The sequence below is a fragment of the Trachemys scripta genome, chromosome 23 (genome assembly GCF_013100865.1).
Source record: "Trachemys scripta elegans isolate TJP31775 chromosome 23, CAS_Tse_1.0, whole genome shotgun sequence".
NCBI lineage: Eukaryota > Metazoa > Chordata > Testudines > Emydidae > Trachemys > Trachemys scripta.
Genome location: NC_048320.1, coordinates 13,656,639 through 13,683,702, shown reverse-complemented (window position 1 = coordinate 13,683,702; position 27,064 = coordinate 13,656,639). Strand labels below are relative to the sequence as shown.

General features: G+C 59.9%; 1 protein-coding gene across 1 annotated transcript; it reads right to left on the bottom strand.

Annotated features, from left to right (window-relative positions):
- On the bottom strand, positions 1 to 27,064 carry IGFBP4 (insulin like growth factor binding protein 4). The gene is made up of 4 exons (XM_034755852.1): positions 26,515 to 27,064; positions 3,332 to 3,495; positions 2,590 to 2,724; positions 1 to 1,797 (listed from the first exon to the last, which is right to left on the bottom strand). The coding sequence occupies exons 1-4, from the start codon at positions 26,858 to 26,860 to the stop codon at positions 1,663 to 1,665; spliced, it is 780 nt and encodes a 259-aa protein (XP_034611743.1). The 5' UTR covers positions 26,861 to 27,064; the 3' UTR covers positions 1 to 1,662.

The following is a 27,064-nucleotide window of genomic DNA, read 5'->3' as shown; positions in this document are numbered from 1 at the left end:
TCAGTTTGGGTCGCGTTTTATTTGTCTTCTGAGTTTGCAGCCTTTCGGGTGCCCCTGGGTCACGCGTTCAGGCTGTTCCCTGCAGCCAGCGGGGCGAGAAATGTCCCACTTGTTAAAGGCACGCCAGAGTTCTCCCCGAATCGCGGGACTGCAGGGACTGTGAGAGGCAGAGCTTGTGGGGCTCACGGTAAGCGCGAGCGACGAGCCAGGAAACGCTGGAGAGGGATCTTGTGTCCATTGCTACCTGCCTCCCTGAGACCTTCTCAGACGTCTCCTGTCACCCACCCCGTACGCTCCTACCCACACATACGTCACTGACACGGATACATGCTGCCCTGTGTGTCAACAGGCCACATCAATGCAATCTAGGATCCCAGGCACATAACAACAAGGGGCCTCCCCTGGCTCGCCCCTCCAATCACCCACCCATGAACTGTCTGGTGAGCGGCCCATTAGTGCTCCTCTTGACAGGCAGGCGTGGTAGTAAGCCTCCCCCCTTCCCCCCACCTCCCCCCGGTACTTACCTGACCTGCCGGGGTGTATCTGTTTGGGGGAACCAGCCCACTGCACGCTTCTCTTCCTGCCATACAGAGTCCTCTGCTGGGGTGGGGTTGGCAGGGCCTGGAGTTAACACCCCATTGAAATGAGCAGAGCAGGCCCCCCTCTCCGAGCTCTTGTTTCAGGCTCTCTGAAGACTCAGGAAGTTCTCACTGCATCCGTAAGTAGCACTTGGGTCATATCATTGCGCGTTTCTCTGCCATCACGAGGGCTAGCAACTGACTTCTTCTTTTGGCAAATGAAAGCGGAGATTCGGATGCAATGACATGGTTCCCAGTGCTGGGGCCCTAGAGACAAGCCTGTAGTCCCCACGCCTTAATCCGGCAGGACAGGAGAAAGGGCATGGGAATGCAGGGAAATCCTAGCACACCTTCTGGTGAAACCACACTGAAAAAATGGGGGCAGTGAGGGACAGGGCTGCGACTCCAACAGTCCTGCAGCCACCCTGAGCAGGGCCATGACTAGGTGTCTAATATAAGGCAAATACTTGGTGGCAGCACTGAGGCGACTCTGGGGGCCTGTGTCTGTTGCTCTCTGTCATTGGACTGTGGCAAAGTGATCTCCCTCCGGCCGCTGCAGCGCATCCCCACGCCTGCCCCAGAGACAGCGCTAGGGCTGGCAAAGCCGCAGCTCCACGGCGCCCCTGCTGGCCGGGGCGAGCGAGAGCAAAGTGGGAAGTTGGTGGAGGGGGTCACACCGGGAGGCTGTCCGGGGGCCGGGGCCGGAGAGGCTGGGGGGTAACGTACCCCTGAGTGTGACGTCCCTAGAGTTACTCGTTGCTAGTGGTCATGTTGGCCTGGAGGCCCAACCCCACCCCCCTGTCAGCCAGGGCGTGCCCCCGTCCGTGCACAGAGCCCAGGGTAGAATTGCAATGTCGGAATCAAGGGGCGCGTGGGCAGGGGGTGCAGGGCAGAGCGGCTCTGAGGTACAGGGGGCGCGACAGCAGTTCCGCGAGGGCATTAGCACATCTTGGCATCCCCCGAACCCAGCGAGGTTTGTTTGTGGTCGTGTCCCCTTCCTTTCCACTCAGAAACAGCACCAATGGGTTGGCTCGGCCCCGGCCGGTCACCAAGGAAATCTCCCTGTCCCCCGTTTACCGCCGAGTCACTCTCGCACGCCGTCCACAGACTGGTGGCAATCCAAGTCGCCCTTCAGCTCCGGGCTTCCCGACAGCTTAAGGCCAGTTTTCCGGTCCACGCACCAACACTTCCCACGCTGCCCGTCCAGGGCCGGGTGACACTGCGCATGGGACAGGAGGCTCTGGTTAGTCCCTGCTGCACCGGCAGTGGGGCACGTCCGGCCCTGGGCTGGCAGAGAGGCATGTCCGACCCTGCCCTGTGAGCATGGGGAGCTGAGTCCAGCTCTACTTCTCTACTTCTAAACATGATGGGCCCAGTACCGCGTCCACTGATTTCAGCAGGCTCCCCAGGAACCCGACAGACAGCACAGCGCCCAGGCCCATAGGTCCCATTGGTTTCCAGGAGGGTGAAGCGCTGGGCAGAGCCACGGCAGGCCTGTGGCCGAAGCGATGCTGAACGGAGGAGGTGTCCGTTCCGGTTAGTGGCGAATGGGTGACCTGGCCCGGGGGGTCAAACGCCTCCCACCATGAGGGTGCTCCTAGTGGTTCTTTGCCCAGCCTTCACCCCTCCCCTCTGGGGATGATTAATTCCTAGCCTGGCAAGCCCCCTGCGAGGGAGGGGAGCAGGCACCAGGGTCCCCTTTGCCGCCGGGAAGACCGGGACACATGGAGGCAAAGACTACGTTTTCAGCGGTTGTCCCCACTAAGTTTGGGGGCCCGACTTGAGGCCCCTGGGGCCTGGCTTTCAGAAGGGCCAAAATCAATGAGCTGTGGGTGCTGTGGGGCTTTTACGTGGTCCTTGGTCACCCAGTTGGGCTAGGACCCAGGAGTCCAGATTCCCACGCCTGTGGGTCAGCCACAGGCTGTACAACGGGGGTGTGCCCCGCTCCGGCTGTCCTTGTTCCCGAGCCCCAGGCCGGGGCGCCTGCTGGCAATGGGGGCGCAGGCCGTACCTGTTTGGGGTGGAAGTTGCCGTTGCGATCGCAGTTCGGGATGGGGATGATGTACAAGTCCTCGTGGGTGCGGGTCTGGGATGCGGCCAGTCTCTCCAGTGCTCGGTGCAGCTCGCTCTGGCACGACCCCTGGGCCTGCACAGAAAGCATTGATCGGAGCCCAGCTCGGGGGAGGAAGAAGACTCCCTCCCTCCTTCCACCTAGACAGGCTGGAGTCCCCCTCTCCCATCCATTGCCAGATACCCGCCACATGGCAGCCACTAATAATACCTGGCACCTGGAGCTTCCTCCCAAGGGTTCCCTGGGGGAGGGGATGGCTGCAAACGTGTGTCCCCCCCCCTCGGCATGAGGGTACAATACCCCCTGGGTGTTTGGAGAGCCCCACTCTCTGCTGAAGCCCCTGCAACGCCTGGGGACCATAGGGGCCGTTGCTCATTTCCCCTTCGTCAGTGTCGGTGTTGGGGGGCCTGCACCACCCGCCCCCAGTGGGGAATTTCCTTGTCTGGGGCGCAAGGAGCGGTGAAGAGCGAGGACAGTGGTTAACAGGACGGTGCACCCCTGACAAACCAAAGCTACCCCAGGCCGGCTGCTTGCACGCCAGACCCGCCCGCTGGCGCCTGCAGCCCCAAACACCAGTCACTCGCTGGGCACTGAGAGGCGCCCGGGCGTTAGGGGGGAAGGGAGTTGATCCCAGGCCCGTGCAGCAGCAGCCCCCCTGCAGGGAGTGGAAGGGGCATCTCACTATCTGCCTCGTCTCCTCCCGATGATGCGCGTTCCCGTTGCTCCTCATCTTCACGCCGCTGTTCACCCGGTCGCGGGTTTTTGCCTGCTGCTTCAGGAGACATTTCCGGTCCTGGATGCTACATGGGTTGAAGCTGTTGTTGGGGTGGTCGATCTCCTCCTTATCTGTAAAATCGGAAGGTCAGGGAGAGAGGGGAGCAGCGTTTCGGGCGGGCTGGGGCAGGAGCGATATCCAGGAACTAGACCCAGCGCAGCCCTGGCCTGCTCCCCCTCTCTGCACCTCCCTGCCCCCTCCGCCGCACAGAGGTGTCGGGTCAGCTGCAGATGGCCATGGTGCAAAGCCGCAGGGAATTTGTTACAGGATTGACTCCGCACGTGGCTCTGACGTGCACTGGATATGCTTTGCACGGGGTCCCTGGGCGTTTAGATAGCTAGCACAGGGCCGCTGTTCAGCTTCTCCCAGAATGCACCAGCTGTGCAGACAGTGCGGTGCTGCTGGAGCCATGTAACCGTCAGGGAAGCCCGGGCCAGGCCTGACTCGGTGGCGCTTGCTCCTGTCTGCGGCTGTGCACGGGGAGCTAGTGGTGACCCGTGTGAAATGGAGTCTCAGGCCAGCTCCAAGCGACGCCTTTGCTACAGACACCCCCATTCGCATGTTGGTCCCACAGCTAGTTCCCACTCGACGGACGCCCCCATCGAAAACCCCACCCCTGGGCTGGGAAGTGCCCCAGCTGGGCCGGCCTAGCAGAGCCCCAGACTGGACGAGTCCCGGGAATCCAGCCAAGCACTGACATACAGGGGTCACTTTAAGCCAGCGCCTGGCTGGACCAACCTTCCCACCTCCTGTTGGTGGGTGAGACGCGGCCAGACGGGCAGATTGCTCTGGACAGCCTGGCGCGCCTCCACCGGGGTCACACACGCAGTGTCAAAGCAGGACAGAATAACAGGAGATTTTGACTCGGATCGTTACATGGGGCTGTGGCTGGCGATCCCTCTTCCCCCGTGGGGGAAGGCCCAGCCCGCTAAACCAAGCCCTGGTACCACGCATTAACGGGGAAAGAGAAGCCGGCAACGTGAGCTGCTCTCCCGGCCGCCTACAGACGCTAGAGCAGAGCTGGGCTGGCTCCTCATTCACCAGCCAAAACGAGGGATTTGCCCAGTTCCACCAAACCACCGTTTCTTGTCTAAATGCCACCCAGCCGCTTAATAAGTTCAGAAACCTTGGTTGCTTTGCATGGCACTTCAGGTATTTCGTCCTCACCTTTCTGACTAGTCTCACTGATCTGTGTTAAATTCGGGCCAGGTGCGGACAGACGAAGGCTGAAGAGTCTAAACAGACAAAGAGGCGGGAGAAAGCCAGGATCCTTCTCCCCATTTCATAGACGGGGGAACTGAGGCACAACGAGATTAAGGACACACCCAAGGCCATACAGTGAAACAGCAGCAGAGCTGGGACTAGAACTGAGGTCTCTTGAGTTCCCGTGCAGGGCCACAGCTCTCTATGGCACTTAGAGAATAAGACGGAGAGTATCTTATTCCCCGTATATAAATCCATGGGATGCCCACATCTGGAATACTGCATATAGGTGTGGTCTCCTCATCTCAAAAAAGATATACTGGCAATAGAAAAGGTTCAGAGAAGGGCAACTAAAAATGATTAGGGGTTTGGAACGGGTCCCTTATGAGGAGAGATTAAAGAGGCTAGGACTTTTCAGCTTGGAAAAGAGGAGACTAAGGGGAGATATGATAGAGGTCTATAAAATCATGAGTGATGTAGAGAAAGTAAATAAGGAAAAGTTATTTACTTGTTCCCATAATACAAGAACGAGGGGCCACCAAATGAAAATAATGGGCAGCAGGTTTTAAGCAAATAAAAGGAAGTTCTTCATGCAGCGCACAGTCAACCTGTGGAACTCCTTGCCTGAGGAGGTTGTGAAGGCTAGGACTATAACAGCGTTTAAAAGAGAACTGGATAAATTCATGGTGGTTAAGTCCATTAATAGCTATTAGCCAGGATGGGTAAGGAAGGGTGTCCCTAGCCTCTGTTTGTCAGAGGGTGGAGATGGATGGCAGGAGAGAGATCACTTGATCATTACCTGTTAGGTTCACTCCCTCTGGGGCACCTGGCATTGGCCACTGTCGGCAGACAGGATACTGGGCTGGATGGACCTTTGGTCTGACCCGGTACGGCCGTTCTTATGTTCTTATGTAGCCAGGGCGTGTCGGCCCGTCTGGCTGGGTGTGTCTCTGTCCCCCAAGCACCACAGTAGCCACACAACTCACAGTCGTTATTTATCCCAGACGGCGGCTCGGTGCCCATATCCCTATTGTAACTGCAGCAGCCGACGAAGCAATAGGGCAGAGCTGGGAACTGATACACCAGTGAGTGCCAGGCTAGTGCCCTGGGCACTGGGCCTTTCTTCCTCCCCGTAACCCTGAAGCCACCCTCCTCTTCGTTCTTCCAGCCATTGGCTTGGGGGGAAATTCACCGGGACGGCAGCAGCCACAGACGGATGCAGGAAATGTCTTCTTCCCTCTTGCCCAGTTTTTGTTGTGGCCCCTGCGGGGAGCTTGGCGCCAGTGAGTTTGTTTGCATGTAAATCTTTCTAGTGCCGCTCGTCACCACTGGATTTTCCCAAGCTGCCCGCCATGGTGCCCAGCGGCTGCCCAGCCTGCCTCTCCAGAACGACCCCGCCGCCCAGCTCCAGGGCACCTCCCCAGCAATCCCGGCTGCAGCCCAAAGAGACGGTTCCATAGGAGGCAGCCAGCTTTGGCCCCCAGCCCTGCTCCGAACTGGCCCACTGACAGCCCCCTTCTGGGCGAGTTCCCGGCTCCTTTTCTGTGCCCAGTTCGCTCCCTCCCACCGGGACTCCAAAACGCTTTTGCTCCCGAGCCCTTTTCCAAATGGGCTGAATCAAAGTTTCCATCCGTTATGTAAAAGTTGGCCTCGCTCCCGGGAATGTACGTAGGATACAAATGGGTTCGCACATCAGCCCAGCAGTTCAGCGTAACCTGCCCCTTCCCACCCGAGGCAACCGATGTGCGGCCATTGGGGGGCGGGGGGCAGCAGTTAGCTCTAACGCCGGGCTTAAAAAGTCTTCTCCCCCAATCTGCACCCCTCCTCCGGCTCCCCATACAGCCCCTGGTACCTCCACCCCCACACCTCTCACCGGGCCCCTGTCAGCAGCTTTTCAGCGTTGATTGTTGTGTGACAACAGATAAAGTCAGTGCTTTACAGCCTGGTTGGTTATGGTAGGGTGGCGCCTGACGAGTGGTTTATTATTGGAGGGGTGCACACCAGTGCTGGTTTGATTCGAGAGGAGTTGCTCAGGTGTGCTAGGCCGTGTACCTTGGTTTGTTAGTGTAGGGTCTCCTAGGACGCATGCGGGGCTGCACTCATGGCTTTATTATCATTGGCTGGCTGATGACAACCGAGCTGCACACATTCAACTGGCCCCCGAACAGGGGCTGTCCCAGCGACCCCACCCCCTGTCCTCCCATGCACCCTGCCCCTCCCTCCTGCCCTCTAGGGACGGAGAACGTCCCATGCATGAGGCCCCAGAGCATTTGCTGGGGTCACCTGTGCGATATCCCACATCAGCGCTGACATCCCGCGCGCGGCTCCCTCCCCTCTGCCAGCAACACCCACCCACCCCGCCCCAGAGGCCTCATGGGCCCAGTGATGTGTCCGCAGCTACAGACCAGCGGCTCTCTTTGCTAACGGAGGCTGGGGCCCGTGGCCCGGCACCATCTGACAGGAGAGGCACGGCAGGCTCTGTGCATCCCCAGGCCCCTTCCCCACAGGCCGGCTGGGCCCCAGAGCTCTGTGACAGTCTCCGGCTGGTGTTTCCCCAAGAGATCTGTCACTACCCAGGATGGTAACCAAAACAAACTCCTCCCCTCCCTGGCCCCCCACTTCTATTTATACCCGCTAGGCCCGAGCAGGCAGCAGGCCAAGGAGACAGCTGCATCTTCCTCTGGGTGCATCCAGCAAGATGGCCAGGGAGCCAAAGAGGGGTCCGCTCCGGGGCCCCTGTCTCATGGCATAACCCTCGCCCAAGGCGACTCGGTGGGCCCAGACCTGCCAGCCCCAGCTAGGGGCAAGAACAGCAGGGCCGGAGCTCGAAGGGAGGCTGGTCCCCGCTGGGAAAAGGGTTTAATGCCAGCACGTCCCGTCCCTGCATCCCTGGTCCGAATCCGGATGGGCCCGATCTCGGGGTGCTCCCGCGACGAGCATTTCCCCCTTGCCGAGGTAACCCCACTGACCGTAGTGGAGTTACGCCTGCTGCCACCCTGCACTGAATGGGATGTGGCTTCCCCTGTGCCCGCTGGCACGGTCAGTGCATGCCATGCGGGCTCTGCTGGACGAGTTTGGCGGGAAGGGTTGTTGGCAGACGCATGGCCTGGTCTGGCCCTAGAATAGCTGGAGTCCTGCGAAGGGGAGAGCGGTGCTACTGCTGCTAACGCCGAGCGCTGCTCCTCCTTCAGCTCATGCAGGAGCTGCTTCCAGAACCAGAGTTCATGGGTTCAAGTCCCAGATAGGGACTGACTCCTAGGCAAAAAGACGTGCAGCCCAAAGCTCTCCCGCCAGGCTCCCACATTCTGGAGAGCTGGCGGTGTTAGAAACCCCCAAGTTTCCCCAAATCAGTGGCCACCTCGGAAAAGTGAGGCCCAAAGGGCCATGAGATCTTCCAGCTGGGCTGCACTACGAGGCAGGAGGTGGCAAATCACCCACCTTCCCAGCCATGGGCGGCTTTCGGAGGACCCAGGACCGTGCCCATCCATGCCAGGGCGGGTGCCTGGAGCGATGCGTCTGTCCCATTCGCACCCGGGATAAAACAAGGCCACCAATCGGAGGCCTAACGGGCATTGTTCCACAGTAACGCACTCCAGCCCCCTGCCTGCCTAGATGGCTCTCTCCGTGACGGCCTGATTCAGACTCCCCCACTCCCCCCGCTTTGTTCCCCGTTCGGTCTAGCACTTTATCCCCTCGGCATGGAAAGCTGGCACCGGGCTCTGCCAGGCCCTGCACGTCAGCTCCTTTCCCTGGCCGAGCCTTTCGCGCTGGAAATGCACCGTGTCCAACGAGCTCAAGTTTCATTGTCTGAGCTCCAGCGGCACCGAAGGGCTGGCCGGCCGAGCGCTCGCACCCACGGCCTTGGGCTCAGGGGGTGCTGCCCACGCCCCGTGGGGCCCGCTGCTGGGGGAGCGCAGTGGGGCTGCCCTTCCCCAGTGATGTCCTGCAGCAGCACGAAGAGCAAAGGGCAGCCCCAGCGCACCAGCCCACAAACTGGCCCTGAACTTTATCAACACTTTTGGGGGGCTCACAAAAGTTCAGCTAAACTCCCCCCTCGCCAACCTCAACCCTCCCCGCAGCGCCCCAGTTCCTTTCCAGTTTCACTGTGGCCTCTGCATCTTCCCTGCTCTGGGATTCTCTTCCCTGCGCTGGGATTCCAGACACAGTGGGGCCAGATCCACTAATACTTCCCCTTAAAAAAATACAACCTGGCTGGGCAGTGTAAGGCCCCCGGGGGCTTCCCTCAGTAGCCCAGGAGTTTGGAGCCATCACAGCACTGGCTGCCCCGGTTCAGGCAGGACACTGCAGTGCTCAAGGAGGTTCAGGGAAGAGGAATGAGAATGATCAGGGCCTGAGAAGACTCTCCTAGAAACGTGATTGAAAATACTGGGATTGTTTGCCTTAGAGCAGACGTAAGAGGGGACCGGGCAATAGTAAGGAGTCTAGAGAAGGGAGGTCTGGAGCTTCTGCTCTCCCGGTCTCATAACACAGGAAGAGGGAACCGTCCAATGAACCGGAAAGGTCGGCCTTTCCAAACCGATGCAAGGAAATTCTTCACAGAATGCATAATTAGACGGCGGAACTCATTGCCACAAGATGTTATTGAAGCCGAGATCTTAGCAAGATTCGACGGGGGACTAGCCCCGTACCTAGCTAACGAGAGCGATCGTAGTAAATCCCGTAACAAGAGCTTTAGAAAGGAGATTAAACCTGCTCCGGGGTGTGTGTTACTCTCTAACTACAGGCTTAGAAACAGAGACTGCTGAGTGCAGGTCTCTGGCACCTTCCTCTGACCCATGTGGTACTGGCCAGATGGGATCCTGCGCGGGACGGGCCTCGGGCCTGAGCCAGGGCAGCGAACATACGGGCCTATCAGATGGGATGGAAGTTTCGATTCTCTTGCGCCGCTGTGCGTGACGGTAGACTGGCCTGTGCTAAGCCCCCCCGCCCCCGCGGCTCAGACCCTCGCTGAGCTCCAGGGTCTCAATTATCTCCGGATATTGCTTTGCACGTGTGCTTACAATGCACGCACACACATGGATCCACATGCACGCACGCACACACGCATGCACAGTCCAATGGAAACCAAGGCCATCAGAAGTCACGGAATGCGTGAGCCCCCTTCGCTCGCCCTTGGGGGAAACGCCCCTAAACCGTTTGCCGTTCTCCAGGCTCAGGGAACATCGGCTGCGGTGGGAGTCTGACCTCAGCGCCATTCCCACTGGCCCTCCCCACCTTCTCGCCAGACGACCCAGTCGGCAGCAGGGCAGCCCATCCTCTGGGCTCCGCCTCAGTCCGACACCCCGAAAGCCCTCCCCGCACAGCCCAAGCCCAGCTGCCTTGCCAAGGGGGCAGGCGCCGGAGGGCAAAGGTTTCTGCTCCTTTGAGATAGGACAGCGTGTCCTAGCTGAGCGGAGCACATTGTGGGAAGCAGGATTTTCCCAGGATGCTCTCTGCTGTTCCCAATGTGTTTTGTTTGATATTCATTTACAAGCTGTCACTTGCAAAAGGAACTTGAGCCTTTCGCTGGGACTCCGGGGAAGGAACGGGGCACAAAAGGCTGCAGGCGTTGAGTCTGCAGACCTTCCCGTGCTCGTGTGGCCGGGCACAAGCGGGAGAGCCGTGCCCTCTGCCCGGGGAGTCAGAACCCACCAGTCATTCACATGCACCGACGGGGAAAGCAGGAAATAAGGCTAGGAATGAAAAAGCAGAGTCCAGTTGTGAACTCCAGAATGTTGGCCCCCTTGTCTGGGTGAAGCGCGGCTCCAGGACTGCAATAGCAGACGCTGGCGGCTGGGCGGCTGCTGTCACGGGACCAGCGCTGGTTAGCGCCGCATTTTTTAAATGCTGCAGGTTCCTTTGATTTCAGGATCCTTAAAGCTCCATGTTTGGTTCAAACAACATTTTTCCACTGCGTGTGCCGGGCTTTTTCTTTTCTGTCTTTGCCATGCAAACCTTTTCCACAGCCGCAGGGCTGAGCGGGCATGTCACTAGCGAGGTCTCCGGCTTGTTATGGCCGCAGCACGGGCTTAGTCTGTCAGCAAAGGGGAACGTCACATCTGCAGCCACATACGCGTCGAAGATGTGCCGGTGAAATAAGAAAGCGCACACATGTACACACACACGCACACACACACACCCTCACACACACACAGAGACACACCCTCACACACGCACGCACACACACATCCCCTCACACACACACACATCCCCTCACACACTCAACCTCACACGCACACACACACAATCTCACACACCCACACATCCATACACAGACAGAACCTCACATGCACACCCACACACCCTCACATGCACACACACATCCACGTACACCCACACAGACAACCTCACACACACACACACATCCCCTCTCTTTCTCTCTCTCTTTCTCTCTCACACGCACACACACACACACACACACACAACCTCACACGCACACACCCTCACACGCACATACACACACATCCCCTCACACACACACAAGATTTGCCTGGTTTTGGAACCCAGCTCTGTGGATTTTATCCTGACTGATTTGGGCTGTAACAGGAATGGGACGGGCCCCTGTTCACTCTTGGACATTGTTAGCCCAGTTTTGCAGAGCAGAAAGCTACAGAAACCCACGCTGCTTGTAACAGGCTGTAGCACGGTCCATTTCCAAGTGCAGTTACAGCTTAAACTAATCAGTAGTGCCGAGGAAGAAGCATTTGCCCAAAGAAATGTGGTGAAATGCTGCCGGTGCACAATACGCTAGAAAGTCCCCTTGATTTTTAAGGAACGTATCAGAACTGTCGTTTTCTCTCTCTATTGCCTGGGACCTGTCATAGGAGTCAGATTTACAAGCCTAACTCCCACCGGTCCTTTAGACAATCCCCAGGCGGAAGTGGTAATATGAAATGAGGTAAGGTTTGGTTTTAATCATAACACCAAATCTAACCCGCTCAGGGAGATTTTTGTACCGAACAACTCGGTTTCAGCACAAGCAAACATGAGCTGTGCTGACTTGACTGAAAGCCCTCTGTACACAGAGATGGTTCCTGGCACGAGAAGGTGAGAAATTCCGCTGATTTGCCAAACTCTAGCAGAGTTTTACAGGTAACTTGGCCCTGAGCTCTGCCTAAACCAGCCTGGTAATTTGACCTGGTGGCGATCAATGCCTGGACGCTCCCTGCGAAGGTTATCTCCTCCTGCACTTTGCTAGAGCATGGTGACTCCTCACCACTTGCCAAGACGCAAAGTACAATAAGGGGACATGAAACTCTTTAAACCACACCGCGGGGATGCCACCAGATGCAGAGCGTGTCTGGCTATTCCACCTGCTTCCCCAGAGACTGGTGGGGTGGATCAGAGCTCTGATTCTGTGGACGCTGTGCCCGAGGGAGAGAGCTGGGCTGCTAAGACGCAAGGAGACAGTCCCTGCTATCCAGGCTATGCAACAATGTAGGGCAACATTTGCTCCAGGTCTGGAACACAGGCAAAGCCTTCGCTATCCAGCCGTGGGAAGCCCTCTCCAGACAGCTGCCACCCCCAGCCCTCCCTGCTAGGAGTCAGATGGGGAAACTGAGGCACTTAGCAGGGCAGTGGCTCAAGTCACTTGACCCCAAGGTCACAGAGGGTGTCAAGGCAGAGACAGGTTTTAAACACAAGAACCTGCTGCCCTGAACTTCTAACGGAGGAACAAGCCGAAGCTAAAGATGAAGATAAAAGACCCTTTTCCCAGCAAATGTCGATTGATAGGAGTAAATCACGTGGATTGGAAGGAAGGTGGCATCAAATAGTAGCCAAAGCTCTCAGGCGAGCGAGACACGGGCTTCCCGTCTATCTGCCCCATCTCTGCCGACAGTGGCTCTCCCCCCAAGGCTGGGCGGGAGCTACAGGCTGCATCCGTGCTGCTCCCGCTCCCCCAGCGATCAGAGTGAATACTAACGAAACCCCCGGGTCGGCTGCAGGGAAGCAGATGTTGCCCGTGGCTGGTATTACGTTTATTACGGTAGCCCCTCGAGGCCACAGCAAGGATCAGAGGCTCCGCGGTGCTAGGAGCTGCACACGGACCTGGGAGAACAGCCCCACCTGCAGAGCTGACAGTCCACACAAGCCCAGAGAGGGGAAGGGACCGGTGCCCTGCCACAAGGCCAGTCTGTGGGTAGGCCCCGGGGGCCTGCGCTCACCAGCAGAGTCCTGCCGTACTGGCCCAGGGAAGTATTTATGGAACCGCTGCCAAGCGCCAGGTCAACGTTCGCAGTGCGGACACTTCTCTGGTTTGCTGTTTGTTGTTTGCTTTCCATGTAATCTGTCCTTTTCCAGGAACAGCACGAGTCCTTGAAATGTGAAACGTGAAACCAAAGGTGGCAGCGGCTGGAGACCCTGTACCAGGGCGGCGCCGGTGCTGACGGGACGTGGCGAGGCTTCGCGCTGGCCGCTGATTGCCCCACGGCATGGCCATGCCACACGGTGTGAGCTGGTAGCCAGCCGGTTGGGATCTCAGGATGTGTCGGGGGGAGGATCCCCCTCCAAACTGGGGCGGGGTGGTCTATGGGCCGCCTGCCGGGCCAGATGGACTGTTTGCCCAGTTGGGGCACACTCAGTGGTGGCGCAGGCGGATTTGAAGTCGCTGCACCTTGCAAGACCCTGTCATTCCCGGGGAGAGGCATTTGGGGAGAAGCAGAGCAAAATATTTTACCAAGGGACTTCAAGCCCCCTCTACCCCCCCCACCCCACCCCCCCCCCCCCCCCCACACACACACACTGCATAGAGGTGTTGAATCTAAATGGGACCGATTAAAGTGATTTAAATAAAGCAAAGACCCTTTGGGCACGTCAGCTGAAACAGGAAGTGCTTTGAAGAGGCAAAGGATTCACACAGCTTGGAGGAGCAGGGTCCAGAACCCGGCCTGAGGCTGCGACGCACACGATTGCTGGGAAACGCCCGGTCTGGTTTTCCTGGCTGTAGGTCAGGGTCCCAGGGCTGGGGGCTGGAGCTGTTTGCTCCTGGGGTGACTTTTACAGGTCCCCGTACAATGGCCCCCAGCCTGTTGCTCTCACGCTGATCTCGGCATTTTTGCATGCGCCAGGGTGGGACCTAGGAAGCTCTTCCCCGCTCGTACAAGCATATGGGGAAAATAAAGTGTCTTCCAAGAATCTGGAGCCCCCCACTGACTGGTCCTAGCCAGCATCCAGCCACCGCCCGGTTGGCCCAGCAGCACCCTACACACGGGAAGGTTTAAGGTCCCCACTATTAAGTTTCAGTGTCTCCAGGTCTGAGAACTTCCACGTGGCCTGGGGAGTTTCGCTGACTCAAATCAGCCAACACCAGGTCTGAGGCCAGAGCTGGCCAAAGTCTGTCCTAAAGGGCGGCAGGTCCCAGTCTAGTTCCCAGTATGCAATGCTCCGTATCTACTGGGACAGGGAGCCTCCCCAGCCACAGCTGAAGGAGAGTGCAGGCCACCTCCCAGGAGGCTCTGGGCTGCCTTTGTCTCCAAGGGGTGCACTTTGAGCTCTCCTGAGCTATTTTGGCCATGCTCTCTTCCCATCTAGGATCACGCTTGGAGAGCACCGGCCTGATCCCTCTGCCTGAGCGGGGTCATGTTCTCAGCCCTGCTTAGAAACGACCTTCCCCCATTTCTTCCTCAAGCCAGCTAATGATGTTGCCTAATGCAAAAATCTCGTGTCGCTCCCCAGCATGGCTGCACTTGGCTGGCGGCCACTGGGAAATGGGATAAAGGCCTTGACCTTTGACTGCTTAGGGGGCAGCCGGGCCAGGAAGGGGGCGGCAGAACAATGGGGCTAGAGCCAGTTTTGGTGCTGGCAGAGCTGCGAGGCTGAACGCGCCTGGGAGAGGGCTCGTGGAGAGTTCACAATAACAAGCCTGCAGGCTGAGGGCTGTGCAGAAAGCAAACAGGAAAGGGATGTCCGCCTGGCCTGGAAGAATGCAGCCAGCGCTCTCAGCAAACAGCACTGCCACCTGAGGGGGGGGCGTCAGCCAGGGTGTCCCCCCGAGCTTGCAGGGGAGTGCATCTCGCAGCACTCAGCGTGAAGACACTGGAGCCCTTGGGGTGCATTTGCGACCCGGCTACTTAGCCCCCAGGCTGCCATGGACTCAGCATTGAAGTGAAATCCAGGGCTACGGGAGAGATTTGGATCTCGGGCCCAGGGGATACATCCAGAAGAGTGGCTCTGGATTCACACCGCCACGCCTGGGGTCAGCACCAGATGCAGGCCAAGTGCACGTCCCACGGGCGTCAGCCACAAGCTCCCCCGGCTTTGACCCTGTATCGGCACCACGAGGGCTGGAGCCTGGGGGGCGGGCATTGCACACATGCTCTGGGGGGGAAGGCAGCGCTGAGAATGGGGCCTGGGGTTCCATGTGCTGCGGCCCCGATAGGCTGAGCTTGGGGGGTCCCATTCTCCACTCGGCCGCTGCACGCACCACCTCCCTCGAGAGCGGCTGCCGGGCAAGGCAGGGGGCCGGCGCTCTCGCTGGCCATGGGGCGTGGGAATGTGCTTTTGTCCAGCCCCTTGGTAGCTGTGGCTTCGCGCAGCCCGGGGCAGAGACAGGCCAGAGCTCTGTTCACCAGAGCCAGAGTCACTCCTTGATATATTCTGCTGGCTACACTTGGCCCAGGGGGCAGTGGCCAGGTCTGCTAGTGAAGTCTAGGGCTGGGCTGGATTTCCCAGGAGACGAGTCCTTCGGGCACTGCCCTTCTGCCTGCCAGCATCTCTCGGGGCAGCGCAGCAGCAACATCACACAGGAGCCGTCGATATCGACGGGCTGGGGGAAGCGGGGGACAGAAACCTTGCAAGGGGACCGACTATGCTCCCTCCAGGAGAACTGAAGGCTGCAGCAGCCGCCGCTGGCTCCAGTCAACCTTGCAACAGGTCCAGGTCTGTGCACAGAGCAATCCAAACCCACCGTGCGTCCTGCCAGCCCCTCTGCTGGGCGGCCCAGCCTTGCTGTGCTTTGCATGGAGCGCAGGCTCCTGTCCAGACCAGCCTGCTCCCTCGGCTGACTCCGCCTTTAACCAGGCAGACTCGGACTCAGCAACGCCGCCTACCGGGGTGCGTACCACGAGTGCGGGCGTGTGATTGTCCCGCTCTGGGAGGCACAGAGGAGACCACCGCTGGAGTCCAGCTCTGGGCACCGCACTTGGGGAAAGACGGGAACAAATCGGAGCGGGACTTGATGACCTCTCAGGGTCCCTTCCAGCCCCACTTTTCTCTGACTCCATGGAGGGGCCACTTGCCATGGTAACCCGGCACAATGCACAAGATTCCCAAGGGGCAGCAAACCCCCACCCCGCCCCCCACGCCCTCGGCTGTGGCTTGAGCGTTGGCCTTTCTGTTCCCCCTCGGAGGGCAGCTGGAAGCGTTGCGTTGGAAGGGGAGGCAGGAGAGCGCAGCATGACCCAGAAGAAGGAAAAGCCAAGGGCAGAAGGAAAGAGGCCGGGCAGAGCCAAGAATCAGCTGGATTCCTGGAGCAGAATCTGCCACAGTGAAAAATAGCTTGGAGTTCACCAGCTTGTTTTGTCTAAGTCATGTATTGTGACTGTTCCCTCAATATCGTTATGAGCCGCCCAGCCGGTAAATGACGCTGCAGCGAGCCGTGCGGGGAGCCCGCGGCCTGCCCGCCAGCTCACCAGCAGAAGTGCACTAGCCCTGCGAGAGGCTGGCGAGCTTGCAGAGCCGTCAAAATGCCCGCGGGCCTAGCCCGAGGAGAACGGTACCAGCCCCATCACCCTGCACGTGCAAATCCCTCTAACCATCCACTCACGCGACAGCCGCGGTGCGAGCTGCCTGCCAACACCCCCCGGGCCCACCAACGTTCCCCGTCCGGCGGAAGAGGGGAGCGCCGGCTCCAGGGCTCATTCGGCTGTGCAGACCGCCTAGCTGCCGGTAGCCCACACCTTTGTTCATGCACCAGTGGTGTCAGCCCTGGTAGCTCAGTGCTGGGAAGATGGGCCGCCTCTGCTGGGTTGGCACAAAACCTAAACTGGGGGTTTCGAGCCATTCCTGGAGAGGTCCGCCTGCTGCAGCTCCATGGGCCGTGCTGCCCACATTGGTTAACACGGATGGGGCATTCGAGGACACCCTGAAGGTTCAGCACAAGAGCAGGTGCTCTGAAGCCGGACATAAAAGGGAACAGCAGCTCCAGCCCCCGCCCAGCGCGGAGCTGGGGCCGGACGACACACCAGCTCTCGCTCAGTCCGCTGGGTCCCATCGGGCAGGGCTCCGGACAAGGGGTCAGTGTGGGAGGACGGTTGTATTAGCTGGAGGGCCAGGAGGAGGCGATCACATGGGCCCAGCTTCTCCCATGATATTCACATTTCCCTTCCCCCATGTTCCTCCTGCAGTTGCAACTGGGTGCCCCTAGAAGGCAAGATCCCCCCTTACTCCTGCTGCCTCCCCTGCCCCACCTTTACCTTGCAGTCCCTCAGCACGGAGCAGCTCCCCACTGGCCCTGTGGCCCCCCAACACCAGGGGCTGGGGATGGGTCCTTCTGCCCTTTTCCTTAGAACAGATTTTTTCCCCTTTGTGGCCATGCCTCTCCCAGCCAAGCGCTTTCCCGGGACCTTTGCTCTTTGCGCTCTTGGCCTCCCCGGCAGAACATGTTTGACTTTTGGTACCTTGTCAACACGCTGGGGTTTGGGGGGGTCATGCTGAGACGCCTGGTCCCGGCGTCTCGAAGCCCAGCGCAGCCCCAGGGAGCGGATCTGCAGAGCCTCCAGCTCCTCTCACCCCCTCTGTCTTGGAGGGACTCACACCCAGTGTGAACCTGTTGGGAGACTCCCATGACTCTGTAGGCCGGGGTGGAGCCAGGGAGTGGACTGGGGGGGGCCGGGCCAGGGCTGAGGCAGGGGAGAATGAAAGCCCCCAGTTAACCCCTGCCCTGCTGCCGTGCTGAGCTCCCTCCTTTCTCACGTTCTCATTCGGTCACTCAGTCTTTGGCCTATTTGCGCCAAGTGAAGCCGGAGGGCTCGGCTCCCTCTAGGAAATGGAATGCTGAGCCGGGCTCCATCTGCGAGGACCCAGCCAAACGCCTGCCGGGATCACAACAGAGCCACCGAAGGAAGTGCTGCTCCCCAGAGCCAGCCGCTCTGTCCTTAACCCCTTCCTGGCCAGGACACGTGGGCGCCCCCTGCACTGGGTGACGAGCACTGACCGGCGCACAATCACAGGCTGGGTAGCACAGCGGCCCTGCCAGCGGACTGCAGCCCCGAGCACTGGGTCATGCCGAGGAAGGACGAACGCCCCCTGTCTCCAAGGCAGGGAAGTGTGTGTTGGGGGGGGGGGCAATATACCCCTACAAACACAGCCAAGGCTATAGAGTGTGTGTATGTCCCCGCCCTGGAGTGTTAGTCCCAATACAGTCACAACCCCCCACCCCGAGGCACAGTTCTGGTCCCGGCCCAACCTGCCCCAGAGCCCAGGGTCACCGGGCATCTCAGGGCAAAGCCTCGGCTGTCTCTGGGTTTCACCTGCTTCTTCGCCCGGTGGCTGCGAAGGCGGGGGGTGGGGAGGGGAGAGCTGGAGATGAGAACAATAGGGCCAGGTTTGGGGAACAGGGTCCAAGTACCCGGAGCCAGTGCCGTGCATGAGAGCCCAGCCCCCCAGGCCAAAGAGGCGCGGGCCGGAGCCTAGCCCCCACGGTAACTGTCTGCAGGTGGTCCTGGCACCGACGTGGCCGAGCGGGAGAAGTAAAACGCCCTTTCGGGCTTCTGAGCCCCTCTCGCTTGGCAGGGGCCGGCCTGGGGAAGGCACGAGCAGGGCTGGGTCAGGCGGGGAGCGGGGAGCAGGTCAGGCAGGAGGCGAAGGGAAGGGCCCAGGGCTGGAGCTGGCTGCAGGGAGCTGGAGGGGGGAACCAGGGCTGCTTCCTCGACTGTTTGTTAGTGGAACCTCTGCAGGGAGGGGAACCACTTCCTCTCCTGGCTGGTGCCGTGCCAGCTAAGCCAGGGCGCACCGGAATGGGGGGGTTTGCTGGGCCACCTGCATATCTAGATGCGCGTACCTGGATGTACACCTGCGTGTGCCCAGCCCCCCGCCCGTGTCTGCACTCAGGACACCCCATCTCCCAGGGCGTGACGCCCACCTGGATGCTGCAGGCCAGGCCGGCTGAGTCTGGAAGCCCTGGGGGAGGGAGGTGTGGGGGCTGGGCCATGGAGAAACAGAGAGGGCTGTCTGGTCTGTCTGTCTTACCCAACCGTCCGTTCCTCGCCCCCGTCCCTCCCACCCCACCAGAGGGCACAGACTGGATTCCCCCGCCCCCTGCCAAGCTGCTCCTCCCTGGGGTCTGAGGCACAGAGAGCAGGACAAGGCCACACCCGTGTTTCAGTAGCTCCCAAACTCTGGCCACAATTTGGGGTGGGCGTGGCAGAGTTACCTGTGCTGCTCCCAGGGTGACGAGTGTGACGGCTCACAGACAGATGGACAGATCCACCTGGAGCCAGAGAGCTCTCAAATGCACGGGATACCCTGGGAAGCGCTGCTCTATTTTCTGATGCTGGTTGAGCTGGGTTTTCCGTTCCCATAACCCCGCTGGCTCTCTCCTCCTCCCTGGACAGGCAGCGCGTCTCCCTGCAATCATGTGTCAGCACTGCTAAGCCTGGTGACAAGCGGGGCCCAGAATTACATTGCTCCAGAACAGAGGGATGCCATTAACTCCCAGCCGCGGCGGATCCTGCTTTTGCTCTCTCGAGACTCGAGAAAGCCTCGGGGAGCTGCGGGTCAGTGCCAGCCAATGCTGGGTAACGCTGCTCGCTGCAACATCGCCAGTTACAATATCCTGATTCTAGAACAAGCTGGGAAGTTGCCGGAGCAGAACAGGCGCTGAGCCGTTACCCCACACCTCCCCTCCTCTCTGGCAGCGGGGTCCGACGGTCGCATCGCCCCCGTGCCAGCCCCATTTCCCTGAAGCCACGTTACTCGGCAACCAGCCCGGCGTTTCCTCCGCTCCCTGGGCCCACACTTGATGTGATCGCAGCGGAGGAAAGGTCCCCGAGGCTGGACACACAGGCCAAGTCGACCCTTGGGATCAAAGGAAAGAAATCGCCTGATGGATGCCCAAAGCGTATCCGATGGGACGAGCGCTAAGTCAGCAGCAGAACAATTGTGCCCAGAGCCTCGGCTGCCGGAGAGGTTCAAATCTCAGACTTGGGGTGCCCCCTGACGCGAGACGAGCAGGAAGCAGGATCCATGCTAGGCAGATAGATAGCGTGTCCCAGGTAGAAATGACCAGACCAAACTGGGCTGGTTCCCCTGCCCTTGGTCAGGCTCACCCGGCTGCCTGCTAGCTCCATTCTTCCTAGCTGCTATTTTTAGCCTGTCCCATAAACAAACTTAAAACCAGCCGCACGTGGCCCGTCGCCAGCATAATCCGGCTCCCTCTCCACACCGTGGGGGGGAACGTCTCTGCCAGCGCGGAGACAAGCTAGATTTAAATTAAGGCAGCTGGAAAAACTGAAAGACACAGCGGAGAGCAAGGTACCATGGGAACCATGTGCAAATCAGGCTGCTAACAAGGAGCTAGCATGTTCACTGGTGTCCACGTGTCCGTGTGGAGAGGAGGGAAGAGGTTCCATCCCCCGCCATGCCCGTAGCAGCCACACAACATATATGTAGCTCCCACAGGGTCAAATTTCCCCAGACATATTTATCCAGTACTAAATCATTACTAACTAGTGGCCAAGTGTTGGCGGGGGGGAGGGACCTCCTTCGCCTTTCCCTGAATGCCACACACACGCTCAAGAGCAGCAACTGCTGCTGAATGCCACAAGACAGAAACCGACAGAATTAGACAGTGGAACTCATTGCCACAGGAAGTCGCAGTGGCCAAGAATTTAGCACGATTCAAAAAGGAGCTAGACATCTGGATAACAAGAACACCCAGACTTCTCATTAACGACAACCCATTTTGGAAGGGCTATTTAACCTCCTACTGCAAGGTTTAAACTTCTCTCTGACTATTAGAGATCAGGATGAGAGCCAATGTGGCAGAAGTAAATTGTCGCACCTATGCTGACCATGGGGTTCTGACACCTTCCTCTGAGACATCTGTTGCTGCCCACTGGCAGAGATGGGACGCGGAACTGGATGGACCTCGGATCTGGTGCAGTCTGGCAGTTCCTGTGTTCTGACAAACCAAACGTTCTTTGGCTCCATACGGACTTTGCACCGTTAGCTTAATGCAGCCGTGTTGCAAACTCTCCGGCTTCTGGCAAGTCTCAGGATAGTCCCAGCTCCTGGAGCCCTGTGATCAGGTGAGAATCTTGGCTGTCATTAAAGAAACCCAGTAAGCTGCTAGCTCTTGTGACTCTGGAGAAAAGATTAAAACCACTAAACCTAACGGCTCACAACGCAGACACCAAATAAAAGAACCCGACATTTATTTCTTTGTTTAAATTTCACGATTTCTGGAGCCTGCCTGGTAATTGGGGGTGGGTTAATTACCTGCACTTCCTGAGAATGGCCCAGGAGTCCCTGGGGTGCCATGGCCTGGCCTTGCAGTTGGGTTTAATTCATTCTCATGCCGGCAGCTGAGCAAACCCAGCCCGGGGCTGCTTTTGGAGAAGCGCTGGCTGTTGCTTGAAAGAAGCCAAATTTGGAGAGTTTAGCTGCCTGGTGCATCTTTTCAAATCCAAACCTGACTGGATTTTTGTTTCCCAAGTGCCTCCAGCACAGACAGGGATCCTGTCCGTCACCAAATTAAGCCAATCCAGGACCCTAAACACACATCCCATGGACCCGCCCCAGGCCATGGACCCACCCCCAAGTTGTCACCCTTCTCCTTTCTGGAGAGGCAACAGGTTTCTGAGTTAAGATGAATGGGATCACACGCCTTTGAGCTCTTGTTCCAGGCTTTCTGCAAACTCAGGCAGACACCAGTTATGCTCTGGTCATATTTTCAAGCTTTTCTTTCATCCATGAGACCCAGGAGCGTTTGTTTTTCGTTTGCTTTTTAAAAGCTGATATTCCAATCTCATGATATAAGTCGAGAAGCCAGGGCCCATGGGTCTGTTGGGCCTCTCTTAATCCAGTTCCGCTCCTCCCCAGAAGAGTTTGCAATCTTGTTTTCATGGGATGAAACAGTGAACTTGTGGGGTTCCCAGGGACATAGAGCGCTGCAGCCCGCTGATTCCTCTTGGTTTCCCTTCCTCTTTGCCCCAGTTCCAGCCAGGCTCCCGTCGGGGTCCAGGTGAGTGGGCATACGTTCTCCCAGCCCATCCCGCATTCACAGGGCTCTGCTGGGCAGACACACACCTGCCTGGCTACATCTCTGTATTTGTTCTGCTGGGAGCCACCTTGTTATCAGCCACCAACCTCGTCCGCAAACACAGCCCCGAGAGCGGGAGGACAATCGCTAGCCAGGCCCAGCCCCACACACGGCCTCGTCACGTGGCACCCGTCCACAGCACCCTCCTGCCCCGCTGACCCCAGCAGGGCCTGGAGCCTTCCGGAGGGAGTCTAGGGGCACCGCCGGGGGGCCAGTGAACTCCCCCGGGGCAGCCCAAGTGGAAGTACCGGTCAAAGCAGGTGTCCCATTGGCTGTTCTCCCCCTTCCCAGGCTGGGCTGAGCGATTCCAGCAGGGAGATTACCCCACCCCCACCCCGCCTTGGGGAGCTGCGTCTGGCTTCCCTTTACTGGGCCTGAACCTCCAACTTGGGGTCCTGGATCCTGAAGTGCCGCAAAGCTCAGGGGAGTCGGGAGCCGAGGGGGAGGGGGGCGTGGGTGGGAAGGGTAACGTGTCCCCCGCTACCATGGGGGCAGGGGTGGGGGGTCCCTCAGCCCCACCGGTGAGCTTCAAACTCCAAGATCTTTCAAGCCCTGGGCAGGCAGCCGGGTTTCTCATCCCAGACGCAGCAGAGCAGGGCCCCCTCTCCGTATCCGGGCAGGGACAGGGCAGTGGAGGAGTCGTCTGCTCCCCTGGCTCCCTGGCGAGGTGTGCAGCTCCAGCGGGCACCGGCCCGTCACACCGCAGGCCCCGTGATCAAGGGCAAAGATTGCCAGGCCTGGGCTACAATTTCAAGAGCAATCCAAAAAGCCCCCCTGCCCCCAGCCAAGGATTTCAGGGGAAAAAGCTGTTCCTGGGAGGCGCAATTCCTGGTACTGGGGACCCGTGTTTACTGTCCTAGCTACACATTAACGTCTGCCCAGTCACGTCTGCCTGGCGGACACAAACAGCGGCTCAGCGGGTCTCTAGGAACGCTCTGCAGGGCCAGGCCGAGCACACTCGGCCGTCATTCTTAGACATCCCTAGCCACGGCCCTCAAGCCCTGAACCCCACCCAGTCCACCCACTCTCCAACCACCTGCCATCTCCCCTTCCGGGGTGCTCTGTGCCCCCTCCCCAGTCTGCAGCATCAACGGGGGGATTTTCCCCGGGCCCCTGGGATCTCAGCCGGGTGGTGCTGGCTATCGACTACGGCTTGTGTTTTCAGAGGGGCGTAGGATGCTCAGTTCTCAAGGGAAGTCTGGGGGTCCCCGGTACAGGCAGGGAACGTCACTCACCACTGAATTACCAGAGACCCCCCTGGCAATAATGCACAGGGGGAGTAACTTATGCTCATCTCGTCCAGCTCCAACGGCACCAGCTCCCTGCCACGTAACAAACTTCCTCCCGCCCACCCCATTGTTCCTGCTGCACGTGCTGCCCTGGGGCCCGCCCGGTGTCTGGCTCATCTATTCACACAACATTGGCTCACTCCCTGGGACTCCCCCATTGGTCTGGCTATAGCCAGCTGGTTTCTCTTTCCGGAGCTTGTCAGCTCTTTGGTCTGTGTTTGTACAGCACCTAGCGCAAAGGGGTCGTGGTCCGTGCCTAGGGCTCATAGGCACGACAGTAATATGGATAATGAACAACAACCACACTTGCTGTCGGTACTGGACATGTGACACACAGGCAAGCAGTTCTTATTCTATCCAGTAGAGGACACAGGTGACACATGCACAGTCTAGCCAGCCTGCTACACCCATTTCACAGGTTGGGACCTGGGGCACGGGGAGGTTCAGGAACTTGCCACAGTTCATCCGAGTCAGTAACAGAACCTAAGAGCCCCTCTACTGCCCCCCAGCCCTAAGCTCTCCCCAACGGGCAGGGCTGCCACCTCTGAGGCACACAAAAACCAGCCAGTCTGTGGGCAGGTCCAGATTCCAGGCGGGGCCAGTCTGAGGGTGGGGTCAGGAAGGGTCTCAGCTCTTGGAAAGTTACACGGGATGTGGAGGAATTCGGAGGCGGGATGAGGGCACCGCTTCCCCATTGGCTGGCATCTGTCCTGCCACGCACGCCGGATGCATGTGGCCAGGTGGCCACAGCGCACTCCCAGTTATGGTGGGCACGGCCAGTCGTTAGGATCACTGCACACATGGCCACACGTGAGCACAGCAAAAAAACAGCAAATGACTTCAGAGCGGCGACCAGCAAGGCACTAGGAAAGCCGGCCAGGCCAGTCACAAGCTGGCCAGGTGGCCACCTACCAATGGCCCAGGCGGCCTCGGGGATGCCTCCAAGAGGGTGTGAGCTTGCTGGGAGAGAGGAGGGAAGCTGGCAACAAAGGGGAGAAGGTTGGGCTTAGAGGAGGGCAGCGGAAGGATCCCGTGACCTGCACTGTGCTGATGGGGCCGCCCTGAGCCCAGGCGGGTCCGGCTTTGGCGCGCTCCGCGAGGAACAATGCACCTGCTCTCCATGCCCAGACTCATCCGGATACCTGCAGAGCTGGCTGGAGATCCCAGGGTCCCGCGTCCTGGGCCTCTGCCCTCAGCCAGAGCCTGCAATGCTGGAGGAGACAGGGGTCAGCGCAAGTCTGTTTCCTGAAGACTCGGGGGGAAAGTCGGAATCATGCAGGGCAAAGCCGAAAGCAGCAGGCGGCCTGAGGACAGAGGACAACAACTGAACACGCCGGAAGCCCTGCAGGTTTCCTAGCAGCCCTCACGCCTGCGTCCCTGCACCCGACTCCCACACTCCAGCAACCAGGCAGGGCAGAGGCCAGGACTCGCTGGGCGGGGAGGGACGGAGATGAGTGTCCATCCCCATGGTGTCGGAGTGGGAGAGGGGGCTGGGATAGGCAGGCCAGTGGCACAGGGAAGACTTGGCGTTGGATTCCAGTTTGCCAGCGGGACAAGCGTCAAGGGAGGGATTTTCCAAAGCGGCGTAAGAGGCTTTGGTGCCTCGGTGAAATGGGAACCGGGCACCTGCCGAGCTCCCGCAGGTCCCTTCGGGAAATCTGCCCAAGGCCTTTGCAGTCTGGCCCAGCACAGACCCGCATGCGGCAAGGTCAGGCCTGGGGATCGTTCCAGCCTGTCCTCCAGGAGGACGCCCCAAAGGCACCACAGCCAGCCAGCCCCAGTACCCCGTGGCTACCCCGGTGTCCCCAGCCCAAGTCTACTGGAGCGGAAGAGAGAGGGGACAGTACAGGAGGGGGAGGAGGCGGCACAGAGATGTAATGGCTGGAGGAGCAGCCCATTGACAGACGGATAGGTGGACATATGGATGGATGGACGGACAGATGGGTGGGTGGATGCCCGCTATTCCTATTCCACTCGCCCTGGGTGCCGTCCTGCGGCTCTCCCTAGCCCGAGCTGCAAGGGGTCCGTCCTTCACTCCCAGGTTCTTGGCTGGAGTGGGGACCAGGTGTCAGCCCCTCCCTGACTCCCAGCCCCAGGGCCAAGGCCAGACCCTGATTCCAGAGGACAGCCTGCGCCCGGAGGCCTCTTTCCTCCTGAGCTGCTGGGTGGCCCAGGGGAGGAAGGGGGCACGGGGGTGGGAGGCGCCAGGGAACAGGAGGGGGGAGTGTGTCCCTCTGAGCAAGGGGAACGAACTCTCCATCCACCCGCCGACACTGGGCTCCTCTGCTATGTAACCCCCAGCCGGCCTGCCGAGCGCGTGCCCTGGGGAGAGGGGTCTGTGGCATGGCCAGATGATGCCACTAGGCCCATGCACACAGGGTGCCCCGTGGAACAGGGGCTCGGGCAGCGGCATGACACAGCCCCCATCTCCTACCCCTCCGTGTGTCGCTGGGGGAGGAGGCGGAGCCTGAGGGGCCGGGGCGGGGCCAGAGGATGCAAATCTGACCCTGTGGCGATGGATCGGGAAAGCTGAGACAGCCTGGGGTGCCCCCGGCTCAGGGCACAGGGCTGGCCCAGAGGCCTGGAGCCCCCGCGGCCCGGAGCCCAGGCTGCACTCGGCTGGGGCTGGGCCCGTTAATTCGCTGGACTCCGGGCACCGTGGGGAGGGGGCCCCTCACTGGCAGGACGAGGACGGGCAAGGCAATCGGTGGGTTTCCTCACCTGGCAAGGGACCCGCCGCGGCTGGCACTGGGGGAAACGCAGGCGCCTGGCACGGGCTGGGCAAGCGCGACATTAGGCGCTGGGATCCTCATGCCGGCTGTTGCAGAGAACCAGCCCAGTTCTGCCCTGGCCGACAAGCGCAGTAGGGCTGCCCCCCGGGATGGTGCAGGGGGTCTGCCAGCTCCTCCACTGCAGCCAGCCAGGCTCCTCTGAGTGCCCCCTTTGTGCCCACCATACCCAGAGAACTGCCCCCTCCCGAGCACCGGCCACTGGCATTAACCCCTTCCCTCCCAAACCATTCGGCTCTGTCTTGCAGCTGAGCCCGGCCATTAGCATCTTCCCACAGAGGCCCGTCGCTGGCGCAGCTGAGGGGGCACCGGTGGGTGTTAAAGTACAGCTCACCTCCCCCCAGCACCCCGGGCAGTGATGCCAGAGAGCGTGTTCCTGTCCACGGCAGTGTCCATGCGCAGCCAACCCCTCCCCTCCCACACATACCTGTCCCTCTGTGCCAGCCCATGGCTCACCCCCTCGGTGCCAGCCTGCGGGGCTCTGACCTGGGGGAGGGTTGGGGGCTCCCTTCCCATGCATGCCCCCCCACACAGGCCCAGCCTCCTTACCTGCCGGCTGGAGGCTCTCCTGCATGGACTCGATCTCAGACAGCTCAGTGCAGACGCCCTGCCCGTGCATCAGCGTGTGCAGGGGTTTCTCCACCCCCCGGGGCGGGTAGCAGCGCAGCCCGGAGCCGCAGCGGGCAGTGTAAACCCCGCAGGGCGTCCCTTTGCTCAGGGCGCAGGTGGCGCAGCACCCGCAGCCCGGCTCTCGCACCAGCTCCTCGCAGCCCACGGGCGCCTTGCAACGGGTCAGCTTCTCCTCCGAGCAGGGCGGGCAGTGGATGGCTTCGTCGCTGACACACAGGCCCATGGTGGCCAGCAGCAGCACCACGGAGAGGCCGCCTGAGGGCATGGCGGGCGGGCGTACGGACCGGGCGCTATGGCGAATAACGGACCAGCCAGCCGAGGGCAGGGGGGAGAGGGAGCACGCAGGCCGAGGAAGGCAGCAGGGTCCCAGCCGGGTTGCTCCCCAGATGCACGGAGAGGAGAGGGCTTCACAGCCTGCTCTCAGCCCGGCCAGCAGCCATCCAGACTCCGCGCTGCCTGTGCGAGCCGA

Coding starts and splice junctions, on each gene's coding strand:
- IGFBP4 (XM_034755852.1), bottom strand. CDS start 26,860: ATGCCCTCAGGCGGCCTCTCCGTGGTGCTGCTGCTGGCCACCATGGGC. Junction 2,725..3,331: donor GGGAGGAGACGAGGCAGATA/GTGAGATGCCCC, acceptor CTTTCTGTGCAG/GCCCAGGGGTCGTGCCAGAG. Junction 1,798..2,589: donor GCAACTTCCACCCCAAACAG/GTACGGCCTGCG, acceptor TCCCATGCGCAG/TGTCACCCGGCCCTGGACGG.